At 35.2% G+C, this 25247-nt stretch overlaps 1 protein-coding gene across 5 annotated transcripts in view; it reads right to left on the bottom strand.

The window, feature by feature from the left end:
* Positions 1–25247, bottom strand: part of LOC140152430 (1-phosphatidylinositol 4,5-bisphosphate phosphodiesterase beta-4-like) — a 184642-nt gene that overhangs the window by 82079 nt on the left and 77316 nt on the right. For 3 of the 5 annotated variants that reach the window (XM_072174738.1, XM_072174739.1, XM_072174740.1), the window contains exons 5-6: positions 6062–6211; positions 832–911 (exon numbers count right to left, since the gene is read on the bottom strand). In XM_072174738.1, coding sequence (XP_072030839.1) covers positions 832–911; positions 6062–6211 — 230 coding nt within the window. Of the gene's footprint in view, positions 1–306; positions 325–506; positions 531–831; positions 912–6061; positions 6212–25247 lie in introns of those variants that run through there. The other 2 variants (XM_072174741.1, XM_072174742.1) reach the window with 2 other exon arrangements.

Genomic DNA, 25247 nt, shown 5'->3' with positions numbered 1-25247 from the left:
TATGGGTAAAAAATATTTCTGTCTTAAACCAAATGTTCATGACATTAGGGTTATCAATAAACCAAAATGGCTAAAAATGGATCTCAAATCAAAACCAAATGGCTGAAAATGCACCCAGAATCTGCTGGAGATCCCATAACCCTCATTTCTACTAAGAAACCCCTGGAACTATACTTTTCATAAGGCTTGTCATAGGGTGCACAGAACACCCCAACACTCCCCCAGAGCTATGTTTACTGTTTCATAAGGATTGTCATAGGGCACACCACACAAAAGCGCCCACCCCCACCACTAGAGCTATACTACTGTTTCATAAGGCTTGTCATAGGGTACACAGAACAACAACACCCCTCCCATGGAGCTATATAGGCCTACTTACTGTTTCATAAGGCTTGTCATAAGGCACACAGAACACCACCACCCCTCCCACGGAGCTGTACCTACTGTTTCATAAGGTTTGTCATAAGGCACACAGAACACTCCCACCCCTCCCATGGAGTACTTACTGTTTCATAAGGCTTGTCATAGGGCACACAGAATACTCCCACCCCTCCCCCACAGCTATACTTACTGCTTCATAAGCCTTGTGATAGGGCACACAGAACACTCCCACCCCTCCCCTTGAGCTATACTTACTGTTTCATAAGGCTTGTCATAGGGCACACAGAACACCGCCACCCTTCCCACGGAGCTATACTTACTGTTTCATAAGGCTTGTCATAGGGCACACAGAACACCACCACCCTTCCCACGGAGCTATACTTACTGTTTCATAAGGCTTGTCATAGGGCACACAGAACACTCCCACCCCTCCCACGGAGCTATACTTACTGTTTCATAAGGCTTGTCATAGGGCACACATTGTTAGCTTTGAAATTGTGTGTGACTTTGAGCAGTCCATCAAACCAGACCTGCAAAATAGCAATCAAATAAACAAAGGAATTAATTTTCAACATACTTTATGTCCCACAAAAAGTAGTACCTTAGAGTCAAGAATATACTTCATTGATCACAAGTTATATATCCATTTTATCAGAGCAATATCTAAGAGGAATGCAATAGATGGCCCAAATGAAATCTACCCATTAAAATTGTGACATTGTACTAAAATTGTCGTAATGATATACGAGTTATATAAGTTATATGATACAAGTTATATAAGTTGACTTCAGTAAGAATGAGCAATATGCAAAAGAAATCAAATAAAGAATATAATGCTGAGGTCCATGGACAAATTTAAAACTAATTAGGATCTACCAAACAAATAAGTCAGTAAATTAAAAGCTTATGTGATGCAATCAAGCAAAATGAGTCATTTGTTGGGCAAAATCAAAATTCAGTTTCATTTGAGGCATTTACGTAGCTCTAGTTTCAGTATTTTGATGATAACCCATCACAATTTGACTTACGGTTCCAGAGATATAAAGAGTTCAAAACGCAAAATGCTCTTTTCAATCTTTCCAAATGAGGTCACCGATGCTGGAACACCTTTACTCAAAAAATTCTAAGGTTCATTATTTTATTTTATTTGACCAGCTATATATTTAACATTAAAGCATAAGCTTTATGTTCTAATATAACATATTAGCTTTATTTTCTTTTATAGCTTTATATTTGCCAATATCACATTGAGTCAAAATGGTGTTTTTTGCATTTGAACTCTTTATAATATAGTAATTTTAGGGCTGCTCAGAACAATAAAATACAACAAGAAGTTGAATACTATTATTGGCTATATCTCAAGATTAATAGCAGAGACAAATTACTCATTAAGTTTGATCTCATCACACATGTGGAAATGCTTGTTATAAAATGTGTATTTACTGGTCATTTAGAATATTAAACTGGTTTACTAAATGGAGGCAGAAGACATAAGGGCAAATCATTGTACAGTTGACTAAGTATATAGGCCACCATATGTACTCTGTCACATCAGAATGAACATTTGGACCAGAAATTCATTTTCATTTGACAAGGTTGAAATGATCACTCTGTCACACATAATTTGCATGAAACATTCAAAATACAGAGTGTCCCAAAAGTAATTGGACCCACATGTTTGATCAGAACTCCAGCAAATAATTTATGCAAATATTTTTGTCATGCACATTTCAAGAATCAGAGATAAAACTTCCACAATGTTTAGCATTAAATAAAGATGAATTTTACAATGGTAAAAATTCAGAATTCCATTCAAATTTTCTTCATTTTATGAATACATTGTGGGTCCAAATTACTTGCCGGACACCTGATAAGCAGTAGGCCCTACTTGTTTCTAGGAGTTGTTTCTAAGAGTTTGAAATAGTATATAATTTGCATATATACTGAGTGGCCCATCTTAATTATCAAATGTCATAATCAATTGTATTGCCAAACTGTAATTTGGATGGTTTCACCACTATGGCATCTTGAGAATTCAAAGCAATTTAGAATAATTTTTGATAAGTATTTGTGTTCAACCAAAATTAATACATATCAAGTCAATATCAAATGATAATTGTGATATTTGGATATTATAAATGCACATGATAGCATGACATGCATGCATGTGGTATAATACATAAACAGGTGGTATAGGACATGTCCCAATTACTTTGCATGACAGCTACAGTTTAATTAATGATAGTTTTAAAGCAAAAACAAAACTTTGTCCATGCATGGATAAAGTAATAGTTACCATTACCTAAAAAGTTTTACTAATGACTTTGCTACACATGAAATGTACTATTCCATTTGAGATCCACGCTGCCCGTGGACAATTTAGCTATACACTCATGGAAAAAAAGGGTTATCGGCTGTCCTGTATGTAGAACCCTCAAGAGAAAAGGGTTCTTGAAAATGTAAAGAACCCCAAAATTGTTCTTTCTGCCCTTTCCAGAACCATTTTCAGGTCTAAAATGGTTCTTTCTAACATTTCCAGAACCGTTTTGTTATTTGTAGAACCATTTTTGGCATTTAAGGTTCCACATACAGGACAGCTCAAGAACCATTTGGGTTTCAAACAGAATACACAATTCGGTAATTTCCATTTGAAATACTCACTTGTGGAAGATATAAGTAACGCCATATACAGGAGGAGTATTGGTTTCAAAATACTTAACAGTAGCCAATTCATTTGAAAAACATACTCTATAAGACTTGTCTTCAATCTTCTACAGGGGTTTGGCAGATTTCAAAAGGAGCAGTCAAATTTATGCAGCATCTGCTAGCACAGCTGTACTTTCATTAAAGTTTCATTATTAAACAGATTCAAAATAAATTAATACACCATATGCCATATATATTGTTATAAAGCAAAAGCCTAATGTAAAGCCAAGAATTCTCCGCGTTGCGGAAATTCCGCGAAAATCGCGGAATTCGGAGGTAAAGCGGAAAACGCATTTCTGAGAAAAATTTTTCAAAAATAAGCAAAAATGACCTAGAAAAAGAATAAAATACATTTGAAAAGAAATAAATAAAATACTAAATGAAATGGGTCTTCAAAATTCATCAAAATAAAGTAAAATCCGTCATAGATTTACCGTACAACGCCTGTCCTACCTCCCATTGCAGCCATGATACCCAATCTAATCACCCATCCCAACTTTGCAACATCGCAATGATCGTCACATTGGCCGGGCTGCAAACATACTGCAATCGTCATTTTCACAGATTCTTGTGAAATTTTATTATGTCAGAAATGTGCTAAAATTACAAAGCGGAGAAAAGCGGAATTTAGCATTTGTAAAGCAGAAAATTCTTGGCTTTAGCCTAATGTCAACCAAATTTCAATTTTGTACATAGTAATTTCCATGCTATTATATCAGCCACTTTAACATTCAAAGTAATCTTGATGGTAGTAAGGCCACAGGGCTCGACAACATCAGCCCTAAGCTCCTCAAGATTGGTCACGATCACCTGGCTCAGCCGTTGGCCTATATAATGAATTTGAGTCTCTCCTCTGGCATAGTTCCATTGGCATGGAAGCTAAGTCGTGTCTCACCTATCTTTAAGGAAGGTGATCCAATGGACACAAGTAACTACAGGCCTATATCGGTCATCCCAGCTTGTATGAAAGTTTTCGAAAAAATTGTTCATAATCAGTTGGATCAATATATTGATTATTATCAGACCTAAGCACTCAACACAAACTTGTCTTGTTGATGTCTGCGACTACCTCCTAGATAATATGAGCAAAGGCTATTTAACTGGTGCTGTTTTCCTCGACCTGAAAAAAGCCTTCGATACGGTCAACCATGAAGTGCTTATTAACAAGCTTGCAAGTGTCGGAGTGCTTGGTTTGGAACTCGGATGGTTCTCATCCTATTTATCTGACCGGTTTCAAGTCACCAGAGTTAATAATCACTTATCTAGTAAGGCCCCCTGTCAAGTTTGGGGTCCCCAGGGCTCCATCCTTGGCCCCCTCCTTTTTACCCTTTATATCAATGACTTGCCAACCATCCTAAAGAGTGTTGATTGTAGAGTAGATTTATATGCAGATGATACTGCTATCTTCGTCAGGGGAAAGACAGTTGATACACTTAACAGAATCTTGAATTCTAAATTTTCTTATGTTGCTCAGTGGCTTGAAATCAACTATCTCACTCTCAACGTCAAAAAAACAAAATCCATGCTTTTTTGCACTCAACAATAAAATAAGAAGGGTACGTAATGTATTGCCAACAAAAACTCTTGTCATGTTGTACAAATCTTTAATTATTCCACACTTTGATTATTGCGATGTAGTATGGGGTAATGCCAACAATACTCTTTTGTCTAAATTGAAAGTACTTCAAAATACTGCTGGTAAAGTTATTCTCGGTCTTCCACATCGTTTTCCAACTGATGTCTTATTAGGAAGACTGAGCTGGGAAAAACTTTGTGATCGTCGTTTGAAACACCTTAATATTATGGTTTACAAAAGTCTTACTGGCAGTCTACCCACAAATCTGTGCAATATTTTTAATACTGTTTCTGACATTCATAGCTACAGGACAAGAGCTGGTTCTCAGGGAAATTTGGTCCTATCTCTCTGTCGCAACACATCGGACAGTAGAAAATTTAGTTATAGGGGGGGGGCTTTAGCATTCAACAACCTTCCAACTGCTGCTAAAGCACCACTTCCAGCCAAGCTTGGAACTTTTAAAAGAATTGTATCTTAATGCTATTTTTATATTTTTAATATATATTTGCTATCTGTACCTAAGTGTCTTTTAGTTCCAGAGTTTGTAATTTTGAATGTATTTCAATATATAATATTTATTATTCTTGTAAATTGTTAACCATTTTGATGTATTTTGTTTGACCCCTGGGCACCCATGAAAAACAGTGTTTACACTGATTGGGTTTCCCCAGGCAAAATAAGATCTAATAAATAAATAAATAAATTAACAATAACAGTTACAGATTTAGATTTTAACTCCTAACCATCATCTTTCACTGGACAAGTGGCAGTCCAGATCTCATGATTCTGTTTTCATGCGATGCTTTAGAGTCTTTGCATCGGTAAATTAGAATAATAATTTCCTTTTCTTTACACAATTATACATAATAGAGTCAGGATGAGAATTTCCACCCATCAAGGACTGATGGGGGTTCAGATTGACAGTGTTTTGAACTGACAGGGAGATCCCAGTCTAACCACCTGCTGATCTAGCCACTTAAAGAGGCGTGGTCCAATTTTTTCATGTTCTGTTTTCTTTATATCCCAAATTTTGAGTTTCAGCGGTTTTGACATGAGAAACAAAAACATGTATAACAATGCCCGGTAATATATTACATACTTCCCGGTTGTGGTTACGTCAATTAACCACATTTTAGTTTGCACCATATAAATGTAACATTATATCTTGTGCATTGAATTTTACTGGGGTAATGAGCTTTCTTCAGGTACCAAAATCTCAGTTTTGATGAAGAAAAATGGGTGATGAGGGTGTCGATTGGGTCACACTCTTTTAAGCAAGACAACAAGACCCTATTAGCAAACCCAAAATCTGTATCTGTGGGTGGGGTGAACATACCTGTGCAATTTCTGGAGTTTGGGCTACCATGTGTATGTAATCTGTGGGTGGGGTGAACCTACCTGTGCAATTTCTGGCGTTTGGGCTACCATGTGCATATAGTTGATGTTGACAAAGTCTAGACCACTGCAAATGGTAATTGTCCTTTCCTCAATGTTTCCTTTATTACTAGGATCCAGAATAGGTGTTAACTTGCTTACATATACAGGTTCCTGCAAGGAATCAAAACAGAACAAACACACTGATATCAATCAATTAGTCAAGCAGGCAAGCAGGCAAGCAAGCAAGCAAGCAAGCAAGCAATCAATCAAGATAATACAATACAATACTTTACTTCAATTATTTGATATTAATGTTGACAATTATCTGCCTGTTATGACCTGAACCTTATTTTATTTCCATAAGATGGATGAGAAATAGACTCCTATCCTGCTACTAAAGCTATTTTTATTAATTGACAATAATTGATATAACCACATACAACATTAGGCTAGAGTACATGAAATTTGTTTAAATGTTCATTAAATGTATTTTGTATTAACATTCAAATGATTATTTTTTAGGTTTATAATAAATGCTTTTTAGTTTTATTGCATCATAATAAATATCACATGAAATTATGCATGTTACAAGGCCTCACGTATCAGTTTTTAATCATCAAATTGTCTCTATAATTATATACTTGTAGAATAACATGTTTTCAAAACACTCAAACTAATCATTAAAATTCAAAAGAAATAAGCAATTTCATTCATCTTTATTTCATTCAAATATAAAATATAACAGCACAACAATTAAACACATACATTGAATGAGGAGGTTCTCGGAAGGCCGGATGGCCTGTATTAAGGTTGGTCTGAACCCTGGAATTATGGAAACTTTCGGGCCTCATAATTTCTAAATTGTTGGTCTAAAGTATATAAAAGTATACATATTTAGAATGGCAAAGACTTGATAAGTTCATCTGTGAGGTCAAATTTGGGCCAAAATGCCATTTTTGGCACAAAATCCCAAAAATAACGGTTTTTGGCCCACTTCTTTTTCGTGCATCCTAACAAAAAAATTCTTGGGCCAAATTTTTTTTTATTAATTTTTAAAAACTAGATCAAAATATCTAGGACCCGTTTTTTTTCTTTTTTTTGAATTTCGACCAACTTTGAGAAATTTGCACCAAAAATGGTTAAAAATGCTGATTTTTCAAAAAAATCATTAAAAAGCCCGATTTTGGCCCAAATTTCAAATATTTTTGGTGAAATTGGTCAAAATTTTTAAAAATGAAATTCTAAATATGTATACCGTATTTAGTCAAATAGTCGCCCCCCCCTCAAATAAACGCCCCCACCACTTTTTTTCAACTAAGATGTTTCAAAAATTCCGATATTTCCATGCTATCTTGTGTAGTAAGCTTACCAAGTTGCTCACATGGTCATGAGTAGCAGCAATAAATGGCGAAAATCAGGCATCCGAACCCGAAGTGAACCAAAAGTCAGTGCCAAAAGTTCATATTTCGTTATTTTAGCGTGACTTTTAAGCTTACCTAATGATTTTAACGGAATTTTCGTGCTAAAATGACCTCTAATAAACGCCCCCCCCTTGGGAAAATGTTACGCCCCCGGGGGCGCGTAGTCGACGAAATACGGTACTTTTATATACTTTAGACCAACAATTTAGAAGTTATGAGGCCCGAAAGTTTCCATAATTCCAGGGTTCAGACCAACCTTAAGAACCCCCTGTCCTAACAAAATAAAGTTTAAAAATAACAACAACAAAATATACCGCAAAATGTCAATACACAACCCCCCCTCATTTACCCTATTAAGAAAAACCAAAAAAACCTGTTTTGCGATCAAGAATATGCAAGACATTACCGAGATAAATTCAATACTACATTAACTATATTACAGATAATACAATACACAATTAAGTTCTTTTAAGGGATCTAAAATGAGCGTTTATTATGTTTCGACAGTATTTTTTGGGACATGAGAGCACCTCAGACCTATCGAATTGCATTCTGAATCTGAAGCATGTCTTTCTGATATCAAATAATTTTCATTTTTGAAAATCACAATATAATACAAATTTTATGACAAATTATAAAAATTTGATATTTTTCAAATTTTGATATATAACAGTCCTCGGTAAATTATATAAATCTAATGATATATTCTTAAAGTGTATGTAGCAGGGAGGAAAAGCCGACGGTCAATTGAAAATTTTGACCTTTCATATTGAAGATATGGATTTTTTCCCAAAAAGACCTAATTTTTTTTGGTGTTTTGGGAAAAAAATCCATATCTTAAATACTGAAAGGTCAAAATTTTCAATTGATCGTCGGCTTTTCATCCCACCTACACACTTTGAGAATATATCATTAGATTTATAAAGTTTACTTCAAGTACTGTTAAATATCAAAAATATCAATTTTAATGATTTGCCATAAAATGTGTATTAAATTGCGAATTTCAAAAATCAAAATTATTTGATATCAGAATGACATTCTTCGTATTCAGAATGCAATTCGATATGTCTGATGTGCTCTAATGTCCCAAAATAAATACTGTCCAAACGTCATACCCCAGCCCTTAAGCCGTACAAAGAAATTAGATAAAATACTAAATGTATTAAGAATAATATTATCCTTCACTTTGCTTCACATTAGTGGCACAATTATTGCACTCTGTTATTATTATATTAAAGGGGCACAACAATAGAGGCCATGATGGCACAGCAGTATGGGCTCTGCCTTGCAATTGGAAGATTGTGATAAACCAGCAGTACCATCATGTTGTGCACTTGGGAAAGGTGCTTTACCTCACTTGCCTCTCTCTGCCCATTGGGGTGAAATGGGGAGCTGTTATGAGCATACCTTGGATACTGGGTATGGCAGTTGACATATTCTAATGACAGCGGAGTTAATGTAAAGCAGTTTGATACACATGAAAGGCCAATATTTATTATTATTATTTGTATCAGGCTTTTGAGCGATACAATAAAACTGTATATTGTACAATATTTTCAAAATACCCGGATGCAATACAATATTTCTTGAATATTATACAGCGTATCGCGTCTGCGTCGCTGCGTTACCATGGTGACGGCACCAACACGCGTCATGATACAACAGCACAACAATACATTACAGACATCGTTACGGCTCACATGAGATTTCGTACTGTATAAACAAGTAAAATCACAAACTTAATTCGCGGCAGTTCTGGATGATGATAACCTTAGGAAATATAATCCACATCTACAAATAAACCTATATATATAATTATTCGAAATTGTCTTTGGGGAGTAAAGAGCAGAAAACAAGAAGGTCAAAAGGTAAGCTTACATTTACAATACACATTGGTTAAACCCGGTGGCTAGGTAAGCTTAAATTTTCATCTTACCGCATAGCAAAAGCCTGATGATATAAATAATAATAATAATATTGAATGGCTTATTTTAGTGTGATACAGAATATATTGCACTTTCGATGAAAAATATTGCACTCGTCTTCACTCGCAATATTTTTCTATCTCGTCAATATATTCTTGTATCACACTCAAAGACATTCAATATTATATAATTATTTAAAAATCAAGACATTTCAACAAATTATTCAACACAGAAGAAATAATCAGCTCTATTAACATTGGCTTAATTTGCTTAATAGATTTGGAAAAAATCATCCTACATGGATACCCTGGATCTGGAAAGTGCACATTAGTGGCACAATTGCACTTTATTTTTGTCAACAATATGACTATAATTTATCAAAGATGTACAGCAGCACTAAACCAAGTCAACTTCACCTCAAATGAAGCATAATATGCATGCAGTAATGTCACGTACAGAGGTGACAAAAATCCAAAATATTAAAAGTGAGGGAGCCTAATTCTTATGCTCCCCTGGAAACACCACTAATAATAAGCATATTTATTAGTACACGGCACTATGTGGTGATATTTGAGTTAGCATTTTGTTTTGCTACATTAGTGGAACAAATCTTTTTCGGCATTTTACACCTCAAATGATAAAACTAGAATTGGTTCCATTTTTTCTGTTCCCCCTATGCTTCCTACAAGGGGTCAAAGGTCATATTGGGTCAAAATTTATAATTTGTTGTATCATGTTGTAATATACCTCAAATTGTTCCTCTCATTGCTAAAAATAAAAAGTTCAATTGTCATATTGCACTAGGTTGCTTAGTTCAGGAATTAAAGAGTAAATTAGGTCAGATGTCAAATTTCAAAATGCACCAATTCAATTGCGCCAAGTGATCCTGTACTGATCCTGCTCAAAAATTGGGCTTCAAATGGTTAATAATCAAAATATTTTTCTACTTTACTACATTTTCGAATTTCTCAATTTTACGTATGTCAGCATGTTAAAAAGTTACCAAACCAAAAATGCCAATGTATTAATGTCTGCATCTTTTCATTTCTACCATTATATCATTCAATAACTCCACGTAGAGAACCTGAAATGGACACTTGCATCTATCAATTTGACTAAATTAAGCTTCAATTAATCAACATACATCATGACATTTTATGCTCCACTACTACAGCTGCCATTTTACTATTAAATGAAGATATAATTTAACAAAAGCCAAGCCCACATTTCAATCAACCATACTGACTGCTGGTTAGTAAAATGTCAACCCACTTTGCAGAGATAGGAAGAACCTTTTATCTCTTGAGAACCTGCATACAAACACACATCCCTATACAACCTACAAGGTCACCGCACTCACAGATATTCTATATGCTGAGATGTACTTCACAGCTGATAATAATAATAATCAATTATTTTTCAAAAATATATAAGGTGAGGAAAAAAGCGCCCTGTTCTACAGGTGGAAGGACTCACCAAGTAGGTCAGTCGGGATTGTTTTTTGTTTTTTAAAGAGGCTTAGATGACCCTGAATCTTGACAAATCAGCAAACACATTTTAAAATTTTTTCCAAAATAATTCATTCTAAAAAATCAATCTACTTCAAGCAAAAAAATGGCTGTTTTCACTTGCATTCAGCTTTAAAAAATATCCTCAAAATGTAAAATCTGGGTTGGTCAGGCCTGTTGAACAGGGTTTTGTTTTTATGTCGCCGCAAAGTAGGGTGACATTTATCTGCATTGATGTTTCAGAATAACAGTATTTTTATGCAAACAACCACCATTGTATGATAAATACCGCACAGATGTTCATCTTCATTTAATTGTGATTTCAATTTAAATACTAAATTACCATCGCTAGCTTGCAATAAATTGATAAAATACAATAATTGTATTTGCCATTCAACTGACACAAAGGTTTTGTTAAGTGTGATCATAAATTAGATTTTGGACTGATTTTGGATCATCATGACGGTACACCTGTAAGTTGATATTAGATTATGTGGTAGCAAGTAGCAACCTGTTTTGTCACAGCTCATATGTATAGTTTGTCTCATCTCAAGTGTGTGCTAACCTAATCCTGCAAGGTGTATACACACGCGTACAAGCGCAACATGTTTGTATGCTAGTGACACAACTGCGTAAACGCACTTATTCGAATCGGCCACTGCGAAATCCAGCATAGTGTTACTGCAGCTGTGAGTGATGCTGATGGTTTCAACCTGTCCCACACAGCTTAATGCTCTGTGTGCTAGCCATAGGCTTCAACATAAAAAGTCAAAGTCAACCACTGAACCAATACTAGGCTTGTTTGTACTCATTTTAATGCATTTTCATGCTCATTCCAAATATGGTTTTCAGAATGTACAATTCTGAATTTCTTTTAATTAAAAAAGAAATGGAACTTGTCGTCTGCAGTCGACACAAAATGAAATGGTACTTGTTACCAGTTGTTACAAACAAATGTGAGAACACATTAAAAGGTATCTAAATCTATTCTATATCACTGGAACATTTAGCATAGTATGTGGCAGATTGCTTTTGCAGGGAAGTTGGATGTGCACCAGCTGCCTTGTGACCATTATTACAATGTGTAGTGTATTAATATCTACATACATGAGAATCCTGGAGCCATTATAAAATGACTTGATGAATCTATTAGGAATAACTACCTTTGTTGCTGGAAACTAGTGGTGTAGCCAGCACATTTTCAGAGGTTGGGCATCTACAAATGGGGTGGGGGAAGGCAACTTTCAAGGGAGCCATTTTGATGAAAATGGGTCTAAAAAGAACAAAAAAGGCATCCCACAGTGGGGGGGGCAAGACTTCTCACAGGGGGCAGCTTCCCCCTCTTGGCTATGCCACTGCTGGCAACAGATAACTGAGCAAGCTGCCCCAAAAATCTTTCTGCAGTCAAACCTTTTTTATCCAGCCAGTATTGGCCAAGTTTAAATCTGGACAAGTGAATTGTGTGCATTTTAAAGTGTCCGATGTGCTATATTTTGGACTATAAAAGATCATGTTTGTGATCAGCAATTATTTGCCAAACGTTTGGCTGTGTATAGAGATACAATTATCTGTTTCAGCCACTGTCTCACCTCATGACACTGAAACATGCCAATTGCTGGAGCCTATGTATTCGTCTCAGGATAACATATAGAAATATATAATGAAAATTACAAGTGAAAGAAATGAGGCAGCTATTCCTTCCATTCAACTGTGGAGCACACAGAGAACAATTTATTGAACCACTGAGGTCAATTTACACTAAGACAATGTATCTATTGGTTACAGTTTCACAAACTGTAACATTACATCAATAGCCTTGAAATCTGCAGTTTGAATTACAAGTGCTACAATTCTCTTTATTACATGCCTCAAGTAATCAAATCTTGAAAATGAAAAAATGGTTCCTTGCTAAAAATAATTTATCATGGAGCTATATATATATATTTACCAAACTTATTTAAACTATTAGAATGTTGAGTCTGTTTAAGACTGCATAATTGAACAATTATAATATGTAGAATATTATTTCCATTACATATTGAGTTGTAATTCATTAAGCTTATTGAACTCACTAAGGAAAGGACAGATTCAGTTTTCATACACAGCAAGTCACATATTTATGATGAGATGACTCAATTCAAATAGCACTGACATTTTCAATTCAATTCAAATCAAACAAATATGTACAAGTAGATGTTAGTGTACCAAATACATTAGGTTAGTATAGGCAACTTTCCTGGTATAGGCTATATGTATGAGCATAGAAGTCAATTATTGGAAACTGTCAAATTGGAAACGAACAAATTTCTGAGAAACTGACTAAAAAGGTTTTGTGCATGTAATTTGACAACTCTTCCTGATGAAAAGAAAATTTGTGTACACTATGTTTCACTTGTTTTTCTTATATGACAACAAATGTAAATTGATACATAATACTCTGTGTGCTAGCCATATAGGCATCAACATAAAGTCCCAAGTTTTGAGATATTTTCTCAAAATATTAAGAGCTATCTTAACAACCACTGAACCAATACTGGGCTTGCTTGTACTGATATACCAACACAAAATGTTACAATTAAACAAGACAACAAATAAACACAATCCTGACCGGCATACAACCCAACCTGAGAAATAAGTAAGGGAATGTGCCCGCATGGGATTCAAACCCACAACCTTCCGATCTCTAGCCCAAAGCTCATCCATTAGTCTACCAGCTCCCAATAAGATCATTTTGTTAAATGTTAAAACTTGTCAAATATCGCTCCTGCTATCATACTTGCCTTAAATGTAATAAAAAGGTAGCTTTATACAGATTTGGTATAGATTTATCTTTTCTAGACCGATATAACTTCATAGTATTCATAATTTTGTATGTTATAAAATAACTAGACCCCCTTGGGCTCAGAAGCACTTACGTAATTACTTGGGCTTTGAGGATTTGAACTGAACCATACATAGCACATTCATTTACCTTGTGCTTGTCTGGTGAACACCAGTATATTACTTAATTTCACAAGCATTTTATTGATGTAGATTTCCCAGTGCTTTACTTCTCATATTAAGTTGGCAGCCATTTTGTTCCAAGGGATTCAAGGTAGACGGATTTGTGGAAATGTATTCACAACTAAACAATGTACTCTTCATCATTTGTGAAACACAATTGTCACAAAATTATAATTTTGCAGTATTCCTACTGGGGAACTTAGCACATGTATATTTAAGATGTATTTTAAAGTGCTAATTAGGTCTATGACAATTATAATATTTTGTGCTGCCTTTAGAAATGACAACAGTCAAACAAAGATGAAACTAGTGATTTGTTCAACAAAATAAGTCCATTTTGGTTGATTACATTGCAATAACTGAACCAACATGGGAGATAAGTAAGTATGCATTGCCAAAGATGTTTCAAAAAAATTACACAACCTTAGTGGTCCTCTGTATGATTAGCTGCAGTAGACTTAGTAAACTGACAAAAGGGGGCAGTTGCAGTACACTGACAACATGGTGTAGTATAACCTGGGCTTGATAATACTAATATCTTCATGACTGTGCATGTGCAGATCAAGCCAGGTAGCAGCCACACCCTGCCATGGTATCTCTGACCATACATCCATTGATATTTAACTTTCTGATCCCATCCACACAGACTTGGGAAATACTTGTTTTCAGCATAACAACACTCGGGGCCAAAAGGCTTTCAGTAAAAAAGGGTCCGTTCACTTGAACAGCTCTTTTAAGAGCCATCATATCATTAGTATAAAATGGGTACCTAATATAAATGACCAACCTTTTAGTAGACAAGAGGCAGTCCACTTGAATGACTCTTTTCAAAGCCACTGTATCTTCAGTAGGTAAAAGGGCACCACTACAACGGGTCTTTTCAGAGTCACCAACATTTGAGTAGATAAAGGGCAATCTATCAGTGGGCAAGGAGTAGACCACAGTGATACTCTGTAGACAACTCTGTACATCAACAACTCCCAATAGTTGGGGGTGTATGGATTTCACCTGGAATAGCCCATTATGATTACAAGGTATCTCTTGATGTGACATATCACAGACATTAACTGGGTCTTACATGGCGACTTATTTATTTAGGCTGTGCTAAGTAATGTTTGTAGATAAGCAGCAATTATGCCAAAGTTTTCCCTACCATGGTGTGGCAATGTCTAGCTCTATGCTACATAACAGCTCTCAAGCAGTCAAAATTTTAAAATGTACTGAATGCATCTTCTCTAATATGAATGTATTTAGAAGCAACCTGTTCAACATCACCCAATTTGATCAACTTTTGCAAATTAATGTTTTTTGCAGTTATAGGATACTTTCATGAAGTCCAATTAGATGGTAATGCGGTCTGTTGGCAACACTGATAAATACATGTTGGCAACACTGATAAGCAGGATGTCCATGTTGGAGAAGCTAGAGACATGAGATATGTTTCCCGCCCGGTTTCCCGCCCATCACTGATTGATGACATATGTCAAATCATGAGGTAAATTCAAGTACAAAATGACTAGAAAATTTGCATGCCACCCCAAAACCGGACCCAAATATCAGCAAAATGAAGTGTGCTATTAAACCCAGCTTTTAAATGTCAAGATATCCCCAGTGTTTTCAATTAAAACCTAACTGACAGTGAGCATCTTGGATGGTAGTCATTGAACATGATATTCCATTTGAAATGCATACTCCCCCTGAGGAGGATTGAGCTAAAGTCATCCACAGAGTCTGAGAGATCCACATAGGAAGTATGGTTTTCAATTGAATACACAATTGGGTAACTTCCTTTTGAAATACTCAATTGTGGAAGATATAGGTAGAGCCATATACAGGGGGGGTTATGGGCAGCCCTCGAATTAAGGATCTGAAGGGGCACGGCAACTTTTTAGGGCAAGTTGGTAATTGCCTTGGATTTTCACTGAAAAGGCAAGGCAGCACAGCAGTTTGTAATTTCAAGAGGGCATCATGGCACTGTTGAAAATTTGAGAAGGGCACCAAGGCAATTTCTCAAAAGTGAAGAAAACACACACAAACATAGATAGATGATTTTATAATGAAGGGGCAGGGCTGGGGCACCGACGGCAACTTCATTAGAGGGCACGGCAAGTGACTGACTTGGGTAAAGGACATATTTTGAGGATCTTAATGCTTTGTATTCTAAATAGTTTCAGGAACCACTGAACCAATACAAGGCTTCTTTGTACTTATTTTATGAATTTATGAATTTTTAAAGGAAATTTGAAATTTTTCGTCTGCAGTAGACACCCGCATGGAGAGGGTTTATTGTCTGCCATTGCTCTAATATATGTTATGTGCCAACTAGTGCTAAATATTTGTTCTTATTATTAATTTATTCTAGTACCATATAGTTCAATTATTCATTCATTTTGAATGGAATTTTATTTTAGAAAATTATATCAGTTATCTATCAGATTGATTGAACAACACTGGAGTTCCGAAGGCCCTGGGCACCAGGTTGCATCCCTAGAAAAGGTAGAAATGCTACATAAACAAAGTCATAACTGTGAAATATATTTCCAGAACAATATACATTTCAGGGAAGAACCTATAAGGCTCTATGCAAGAAAAGATTAGGGAGGGGATTCAAAGAAGATCGCTTCCCACAATGCATTTCTCCCATTTTAATTTCATATACTGATTTGCTACCTAGTGCATGAAAAATGCACCCCAATAAATGGAGCACATCCATGTTTAATGTTTATTTCTTGACTATCGACCCATGTTTAAATGGGGTGTTATTTGATAAAATGAGGTGATCATCATGTTGCAAAGGATTCTGGGAAGGTAATATCTTCTGTAGAGAGGATTAAAACTTCCTACGCACAACCCCTATCTGGGGGTTTCCCCTCCCTGTCACATCTACCATGCCACCATGATAGGCATGAGAATTATATTCAATTATTCACAATGCAAGCTTTGGGTGAATTTCAAAACTGTTTATGAGGAATAATTATTTAAAATGTTTATGAAGTATATAGTTGTAGTATGTTTTCCCATACATGTACCTGTATCCAAGATGGCTGCCATCGTCTTACGCGAGAACTCACACTAGGAGTGCAATATTAGAGTGTGATATTCTTGGGGATACTTTGAGATATATAATTACGAGGGCAAACTTGGGGATCAGAATCCTCATCTCAAGATAATTCACATTTAACCAAGTTATTTGCTTGAAAGTCCTCTATGCGGACAGGCCTCATGTCACTTCCTGACTTTCTCCAGAACTAATCCATGCACATGCACAATGATAATATCATTGCAGCATTTACCCTATTGTGTTTAATTGTTTTCATTATCTTTTATTATGAATGCAATTTCATAGTAAATTGACAAACAAGTTTGATTATCATCTTCATTAAAGTAATGGTAAGGCGTCATTAAATCTGACAATCTATTCTTAGACTGCGTCCCTAAAGAGTTCACCATGTATAAATTGTTCATCATCTGAGTACACACAGTAACATAAACAATTTTTGTTTTCTTTAGCCAGTTCAAATCAATACTTTTTCTTTCTTTCTCAATATATGATGGATTGAAGTCACAGAGAAGTTAAGTTAGTGTTGCCAAAGATGTATAACTTCTCAAGAATAACCTAAAAAGCATGATCACTTAATATATCATTATATGCATCACATACTGTCGTATCTCAAAAGGTTGACTTGTGTGATTTTCAGTTTAAATTATTATTATCTGATTGTGATGAGATTCACTTTTATACATTAATTTTGAGGTATTATCACAATATTACAATCTCATAACTATTCACAAAAAGAAAGGAGCCTGCTGAAAAATAAAACAACAATATGAAAAACAACAATGATAATAAAAATCGCACAAGGCAGCCTTTTGAGATACGACAGTATGTGATAGAGACAATGATGTTAGCATGTCTAGAGTACTGTATAAGTGGAAATTTTCGCGAGGGTTTTATTTTCGCGAATTTCGCGATTAGAGCTCCAACCGCGAAAATAACACCTCGCGAATATATGCCATAATGTATTATAAGTATAGTGGAGGACTGGGCAACCTCGAAAATAACATTCTCGAAAATGTGTCTCTCACTACAAATCGCGAAAATAACTGTACGCGAAAATTACTACTTATACAGTATACAGAAACTGGAAAAGAGGCAATTTTCATGCTGGATTTATTTTCTCATTTCAAGCTCAAGCCGCTATCGTGAAAATACCAAAGTGCGAATACTCCTTTTTTGTAAATCAATATAAGGAAACTTGAAATAGACTCACAAATTTAAAAACAAGGGAAACAGTTAAAAACTGACAAATCACAAAAAATTAATTGTGCGAAAACTTGCACTGCTACAGTATTAGATAGCTTGCAAGCATGTCTCCTGATAATTTGTTTTAAGAGAAAACATGGGGCTATTCCAGGTGAAATCCATACACCCCCTATGAAAGACATGACCTTAACCTCTCACACAGGGGGTGTAGTTTTAAAATGGAGTCACCCATTCAGGTAACCCCATTTGAAATTCACATTCCTTATGTGGGAGATTAATATCATGTCTTCCAAAGGGGGTGTATGGATTTCAACTGGAATAGCGCATGTCGCCTCTGTTTGGATATACTCAATTAAGACAACAATCAATAGCAATTTATATTCCAAATGGTAGACATCTTTTAATTAGTAACATTTAACCTGCTCAGCATTTTACAGATGCTTGTAATCAATGCACTCTTAAAGGCCCATTCAGTGATTTGTCCATTCAGAAAATCATGTCATGAAAATCACCCAAATTCAGTTTTTTGCACCTTAGTAGCAGCTGCAGAGATGTAATAACATAGCCTGCTGGTGGTTAATCTGAAGTGTATTAAAGACAAGATAGAACATTTTGCATTTCACTGTAATATCTCTATACTACTTTAGTAGAGACATTAGGCACATGTATTTGAATGGGGCTTCAACTTTGTCAATACTGATGTTTTCCTAGTTTTTGCCAAAGTTTGCATTTTAAAAATACCCAATGACAATTTTAATGACTTACACAATTTTAATTTTGTACACTTTTGCTGGGATCATTTTATTATTTAAATTGAATAAAAACAGTGAAGCTGTTAAAATTCATTGCACAAACCAAGAGAAATGGTACATAAGAATTTAATAATGCCATAAGTAAAAACCCTGGTCTGTTGTGATCCTCCTGCATTGAACTCGTCCCCTTTTATTTCCATAATAATTTCCTCGTTATAGGATGCTTGGTATGTAATGGAATGCAGGTGCTCTAGTAATGGCTCACTATGGTTTATTATATGATTATGGTATCAACATTTTATTTCCCATGAAGAGCTTCATTGTATCTGTCAATAACAGATAAACAAATAACACTATGATGCCCTCATATCAAACCCTTGTTATGTGTCCATTCTTTTTATTGTTTTCTGATGTTTATTTGTGACTATTATTTCTATTTCATTATTGCTAACTTTGGTGTGATCGGATCAGATTATGCCACATATTGCATACATGTAGCATCACAAAACCACCCATTATTTCCTTCTAAACCATGAAAAATACATGGTATATTGCTGATAGTGATTAATAGGCCAATGTGATGCATGCTGGAAATGAAAAGGGCTCAAAAGCTATCAAATTTGTCAAGACTTGGGTCTCCAGCGAGGACGGATTTGAGCCCTTTTTATTCCCAGCATGCATCATTATTAGCAATTATACTCATCCACTTTTGATAAATCGTAACATTACGTTCTCTACTATTTATTATTTACACAACATGAAAATCGATGCCTGTCATATAAACACTACCGATCAGTGAAAGCGTTTATCAGTGCATTTAAAATATGCAAACAATTATGGTGTATGGCTGGCATCTTTAAACTGACTGATGACACAACTGATTGGATGGGCTGTTGACATTTTACTCAATGACTGACTGCTGCTGCAAGGCTTCCACAATCATAGCATACAATGTAATGCGCTATTCCAGTTGAAATCCATACACCCCCTTTGGAAGACATGACCTTAATCTCCAACAAAGGAAGTGTGAATATCAAATGGGGTGGTAACTTGAATGGGTGACTCCATTTGAAATCTACATCCCCTATGAGGGAGATTAAGGCAATAGCGGGTGTATGAGTTTTAACTGTAATAGCCCATTAGGGTGTAGCTGGATTCATTGCCAAATCACTTCCTTTTTATTAGGCCCGCGCCCATAGCCAGGACATTTTCTGAGAGTGCAGATTTTCTAAATGCAGACATTTTTAAGAGAAATCATTTTAGCCACAAGCAGTCCTTTACCCTCTGCAATTCATTTTTGGAGTCTATATTTTAGACCAATTTCACAGAAAGTTCATGATTTGGGGTATATTTATAAAATTTTGACATTTTTGGCCCACTTTTTTTTTTTTTTTTTTTTGAAAGGAGACTTTTTGCTGATTTATAGGATCGCACCCATGAACCCCCTGGCTACAAGCCTGCATTTTATAATACTTTGATTAGCCTTGACATAAAAAAATTATTGTGATTATTTCAACTTATTCCTCCCCCTCCTCCTCTTTTCTGTTGAATTCCATGAAATGTACTATTAAAAATGCACCAAACTGACCACCTAAGGTTCATTATCATTAATATATAGGACTTTTTCAGCTATTTGATTATATTTCTACATGTTTATACTGCATAGTGTGAAAATTTCAGAAACTTATTCCTCCCCCTCCTCCTCTTTTCTGTTGAATTCCATGAAATGTACTATTAAAAATGCACCAAACTGACCACCTAAGGTTCATTATCATTAATATATAGGACTTTTTCAGCTATTTGATTATATTTCTACATGTTTATACTGCATAGTGTGAAAATTTCAGAAAAATTGCAATGATCATTCCGAAGAAATTAGCCTTAAATATTATTAAAATGATGGGACACTCCATAGTAAATATAGCCCTAATATAAAATTTTGCTCAAATTAAAGGAGCACATGTGGTGTGATCAAGTAAAATCAGTTTGAAGTCACGCATATTCAATTTTCATGATAAAGCATTTGCAAAGCTACATTTTGCCGCAAACCCCGTTGAAATTGAACATTTAGTTCCAAAGATATGAACAGTTGAAGTGTTTCCAAAACAGTATGCAACAAAAGATATTATTGTCTTTGTTTGGCTCTATCTGAAAATAAATATATCCGACTTCCGACTGATTTTGCTTGATCACATCACATATGCATAAAAGACTATACAGAAAAAAATTATGTCAAATTCATCAATATGAAATCTTGCAATCAGCTTGATGGAATGCAAATACTTGTTAATATTCTGATTTATTGTTGTTTGATATTGAATTTACACATGAAAAGTGAAGTGACAATTACTACTTAAAAGGTTTTAATCAAAAATCAATTGGAGTGTGCTATAAATATCTACAAATCAAGTTAAAGCCATATTATAACATTTGCTGAGGAGAACGCCCTCAATAGTTTTTCAAAATTCTGTTTTTTACATGATTATATTGTACTTTATTAAACTAACATACCCTGAAAAAATCAAGACTATAGGTGCCGTAGTTTTGTCAAAATCCGAGATTTTGAATAAAACGCCAGAATCAGCGTTTTATTATTACGATGGAAATATTAGTCGAACGCGTACACGATATTGACAACACAGTACGTGCATTGCGTGCGGGACGGATATACACATCAAAGGATAGTACCGTAACACAACCGACGGAGTGATACACATTGGCGACCTCGGCGCTGGTAGTAAATTCCAATTTTCTTTGCTTTACCTCGGTTGTTTGGCTCAAAATTAAAAGGGAACATATCTGATAATAAAAGCTAACATTTTATGGCAAAGAAATACTTATCTATTTTGAATGAAAATGTTATAATATGGCTTAAATCAAGGCCTGCCACTGAGATCATGCATGGGAGTATGCTAGCTTTTGAGGACAATATGATTTTGCACATTCTATAATTTAACCTACCCCTAACACTTTTTGAAATGAAACTAAAAATATTTTACGAAATGAAAAAGTGTAAAAAAGTATGTGTAGCCATATTTGTTTTACACATGTGAACCAATTTATTGCATCACACATTACATTCAGTCACAATACTTCATGTAAAACAGATACCATCTTAATAGTTGTGTCTGAGTCCATAAGTGTTGATTCTCAAACAATACAGTAGACCATGTGTTTGTTAAGGAAACCCCGACTGCTATGGACTCAGGTGCAACTTTTAAAACAGCCTCTTATTTTACATAATAAACCATTATGCAATAATGTATGATGCTATAACTTGGTCCACATGTGTAAAACAAATAAGGCTACCCGTACCTTTTTACATTTCTTAAAATATTTTTCGAGTTATTTCAAAAAGCGTTAGGGGGAACTTATAAGCAGTGGATCCAATATATGCCCAATACAATGTACCTACTCAATCATTTTCCAATGTTAATTTCTTGATAAATTTGCGATTGACATCCAACATTGTGTGATTTTCACATCAGTCACTATATATGTGATACACCGGATTTATATTCAAAGCTTTATACTTTTAAAAGCTCAGATTATTATTAAATGAAAACATTATTTTGAAATTAAATCTAATACTCGACTGAAATTTTGCAAATCACTTTGCTTTTTGTGTCCAAAACCATCAGACTTCATCAGGAATCTGATTGATGATGGTGTAACATCAGACGGCGAGGAATGTCAGGTCCCATGCATGTGACAATTGGAAGCAGAGTCCCCCTTTCTTGTTAATATCAGGCTCCTCCATTCTCTTCCATATGACGTCACACCATAATCAATCAGATGCCTGATAAAGTCTGATGGTTTCGGATGCAACATAGCAAAGTGAGTTACAACATTTCAGTTCCAGTATTAGATTTAATTTCAATATAATGTTTTAAGCTACTGGATGAATAATCTACATCTAAAAAGGCCGTCTTCTTTATCTAACCATCTTGTACATGTAAAAGTATAGCAGTGTATCTCCAAATCTAAAATGAAAGGCAGATGAAATAAACCTATCAATAATGGAGTATTTCTGAAAGGTCATTTACTTCTATTTCTGACTACAGTATACTGACTTTTGAATTTACATTAACCCATTCTATTAATACTTTCAAATTTATTTTTTTTAAATATAAAAAAAATGGCTTTAAATATTTAGTGGTACATGTACATATGCTACTAAAATCATGCGAATGTTTAATTTATTTTAGTACAGTCTCAGAAGGCTCTTCTCAATAGGGCAGCCCACTGGCAAGATCATCCTCTGTACACTAGATATAGCAAAACAATGTGTATTTGGTTCTCAAACACAAATCTTTGAAATTTATTTGGTCCTCAATGGCCTGCCTGCAAATATAATGGATTATTCCAGTTGAAATCCACCCCAAACACACACACATATGGAAGACATGATCATAGTCTCCCACACAGGGGGTGTAGATTTCAAATAGAATCACCCATTCAAGTTAGTCCATTTGAAATTCACACTCCGCGTGTGGAAGATTAAGGTCATGTCTTCCATAGGGGTATAGATTTCAACTGGCAAAGCCCTTTGGAAATCCCTGCTTTACAGTATGTTTTTCAATGAAGGGAAAAATTACAATTATCTTAATTTTTAATGCCTCGTTTGCATTGTGTTCAAATGATAAAGAGTTTGACAAATTAGTGCATCAACATTATATATCAAACATTAATGAATGAATAAATTATAGCCAACAATATTAAACATTTATGTAATGAAGGATTAAGGGATCTAAAATGAGCGTTTATTGATTTTCGACAGTATTTTTTGTGGGACATGAGAACACCTCAGACCTATCGAATTGCATTCTGAATACGAAGCATGTCTTTCTGATATCAAATAATTTTCATTTTTTGAAAATCACAATATAATACAAATTTTATGACATTACTGAACATTTTCCTCAGGACTGTTGTTGATAAATAAGTGAAGAGATTTCATACTTCTAGTCCAATAAAACAGTACTCACTGTGGACGTTTGAAGTCTTGCAGACTTCTTTTTCAACACTGATGTTGTTGTGATGATCTTCTGTTTACCGCTGATGTTACAGGTTGCTTAGCAACGCGCAGTTGCCAGTTGGTTTTCCAAGAAGATCATCAAATGCGTGAGTAAGATTGTATTGCCCCTCGTCCCTGTTCATGATGTTGTCTTGCTTCCTGATCTGAATTGCCTCCTTTATCCATCGCTTATATCTGTCCGCCTCCTTGCCTACTACCCTAGCCTCTTCCCAGTCTATAATGTGATCTTTGTCCATAACATGGTCCATGATAGCTGATTTATTGACCTTTGATTCTGATGCCTTTCTGCTAGCTCTGGTTCTTACTGTAGCCCCTGCTTTCTCCGCCTCTGCCCGGTGCTCTTCGATACGCTTGCCAAACTTCCTGCCTGTCTCTCCAACATACGTAGATTCACAGTTTTTACATGGAATGGAGTAAATGACATCCGTAGTGTGAAGTGGATCACGCTTATCTTTGGGATGAACCAACATGTTTCTGAGCGTACAATGCGGTTTCATAGCTGTTGCAATGTTGTAATTTTTGAAAGTCCTGGCTATACGTTCAGATACCCCTTCCACATATGGGATGACGACCATGCCTTTTGATTTGCTGTTCTCATCCTTCTTGGTGTTCTTCTTCTCTCTAGGTGTCTCCATTTGCTTTTAACTCTGTCAATACTCCAAGGCGGGTACCCACATGTGTTGAGCGCTTTTTTGATGTTAGCTTCCTCCTCTTCCTTGTCTGTGTCTTCTGTGATGATTTTATTTTTCTGTCCATTAGAGTTCTTACTACGCCCAATTTCTGGTGTAACGGGTGGTGGGACGCAAAATTCAGGTATTGGTCGGTATGTGTGGCTTTACGATACACCAACAGTTTGACAGAGCCATCATCCCGACCTGTAACATCAGCGGTAAACAGAAGATCATCACAACAACATCAGTGTTGAAAAAGAAGTCTGCAAGACTTCGAAACGTCCACAGTGAGTACTGTTTTATTGGACTAGAAGTATGAAATCTCTTCACTCACTTAAATTTTATGACAAATTATAAAAATTTGATATTTTGCAAATTTTTGATATATAACAGTCCTCGAAGTAAATTATATAAATCTAATGATATATTCTTAAAGTGTATGTAGCAGGGAGGAAAAGCCGACGGTCAATTGAAAATTTTGACCTTTCATATTGAAGATATGGATTTTTTTCCAAAAAGACCTAATTGTTTTGGGAAAAAATCCATATCTTCAATACGAAAGGTCAAAATTTTCAATTGATCGTCGGCTTTTCATCCCACCTACATACACTTTAAGTATAAATCA

The sequence above is a fragment of the Amphiura filiformis genome, chromosome 5 (assembly GCF_039555335.1).
Source record: "Amphiura filiformis chromosome 5, Afil_fr2py, whole genome shotgun sequence".
Classification (NCBI taxonomy): domain Eukaryota; kingdom Metazoa; phylum Echinodermata; class Ophiuroidea; order Amphilepidida; family Amphiuridae; genus Amphiura; species Amphiura filiformis.
This window is presented reverse-complemented; position numbering and strand designations above follow the sequence as displayed.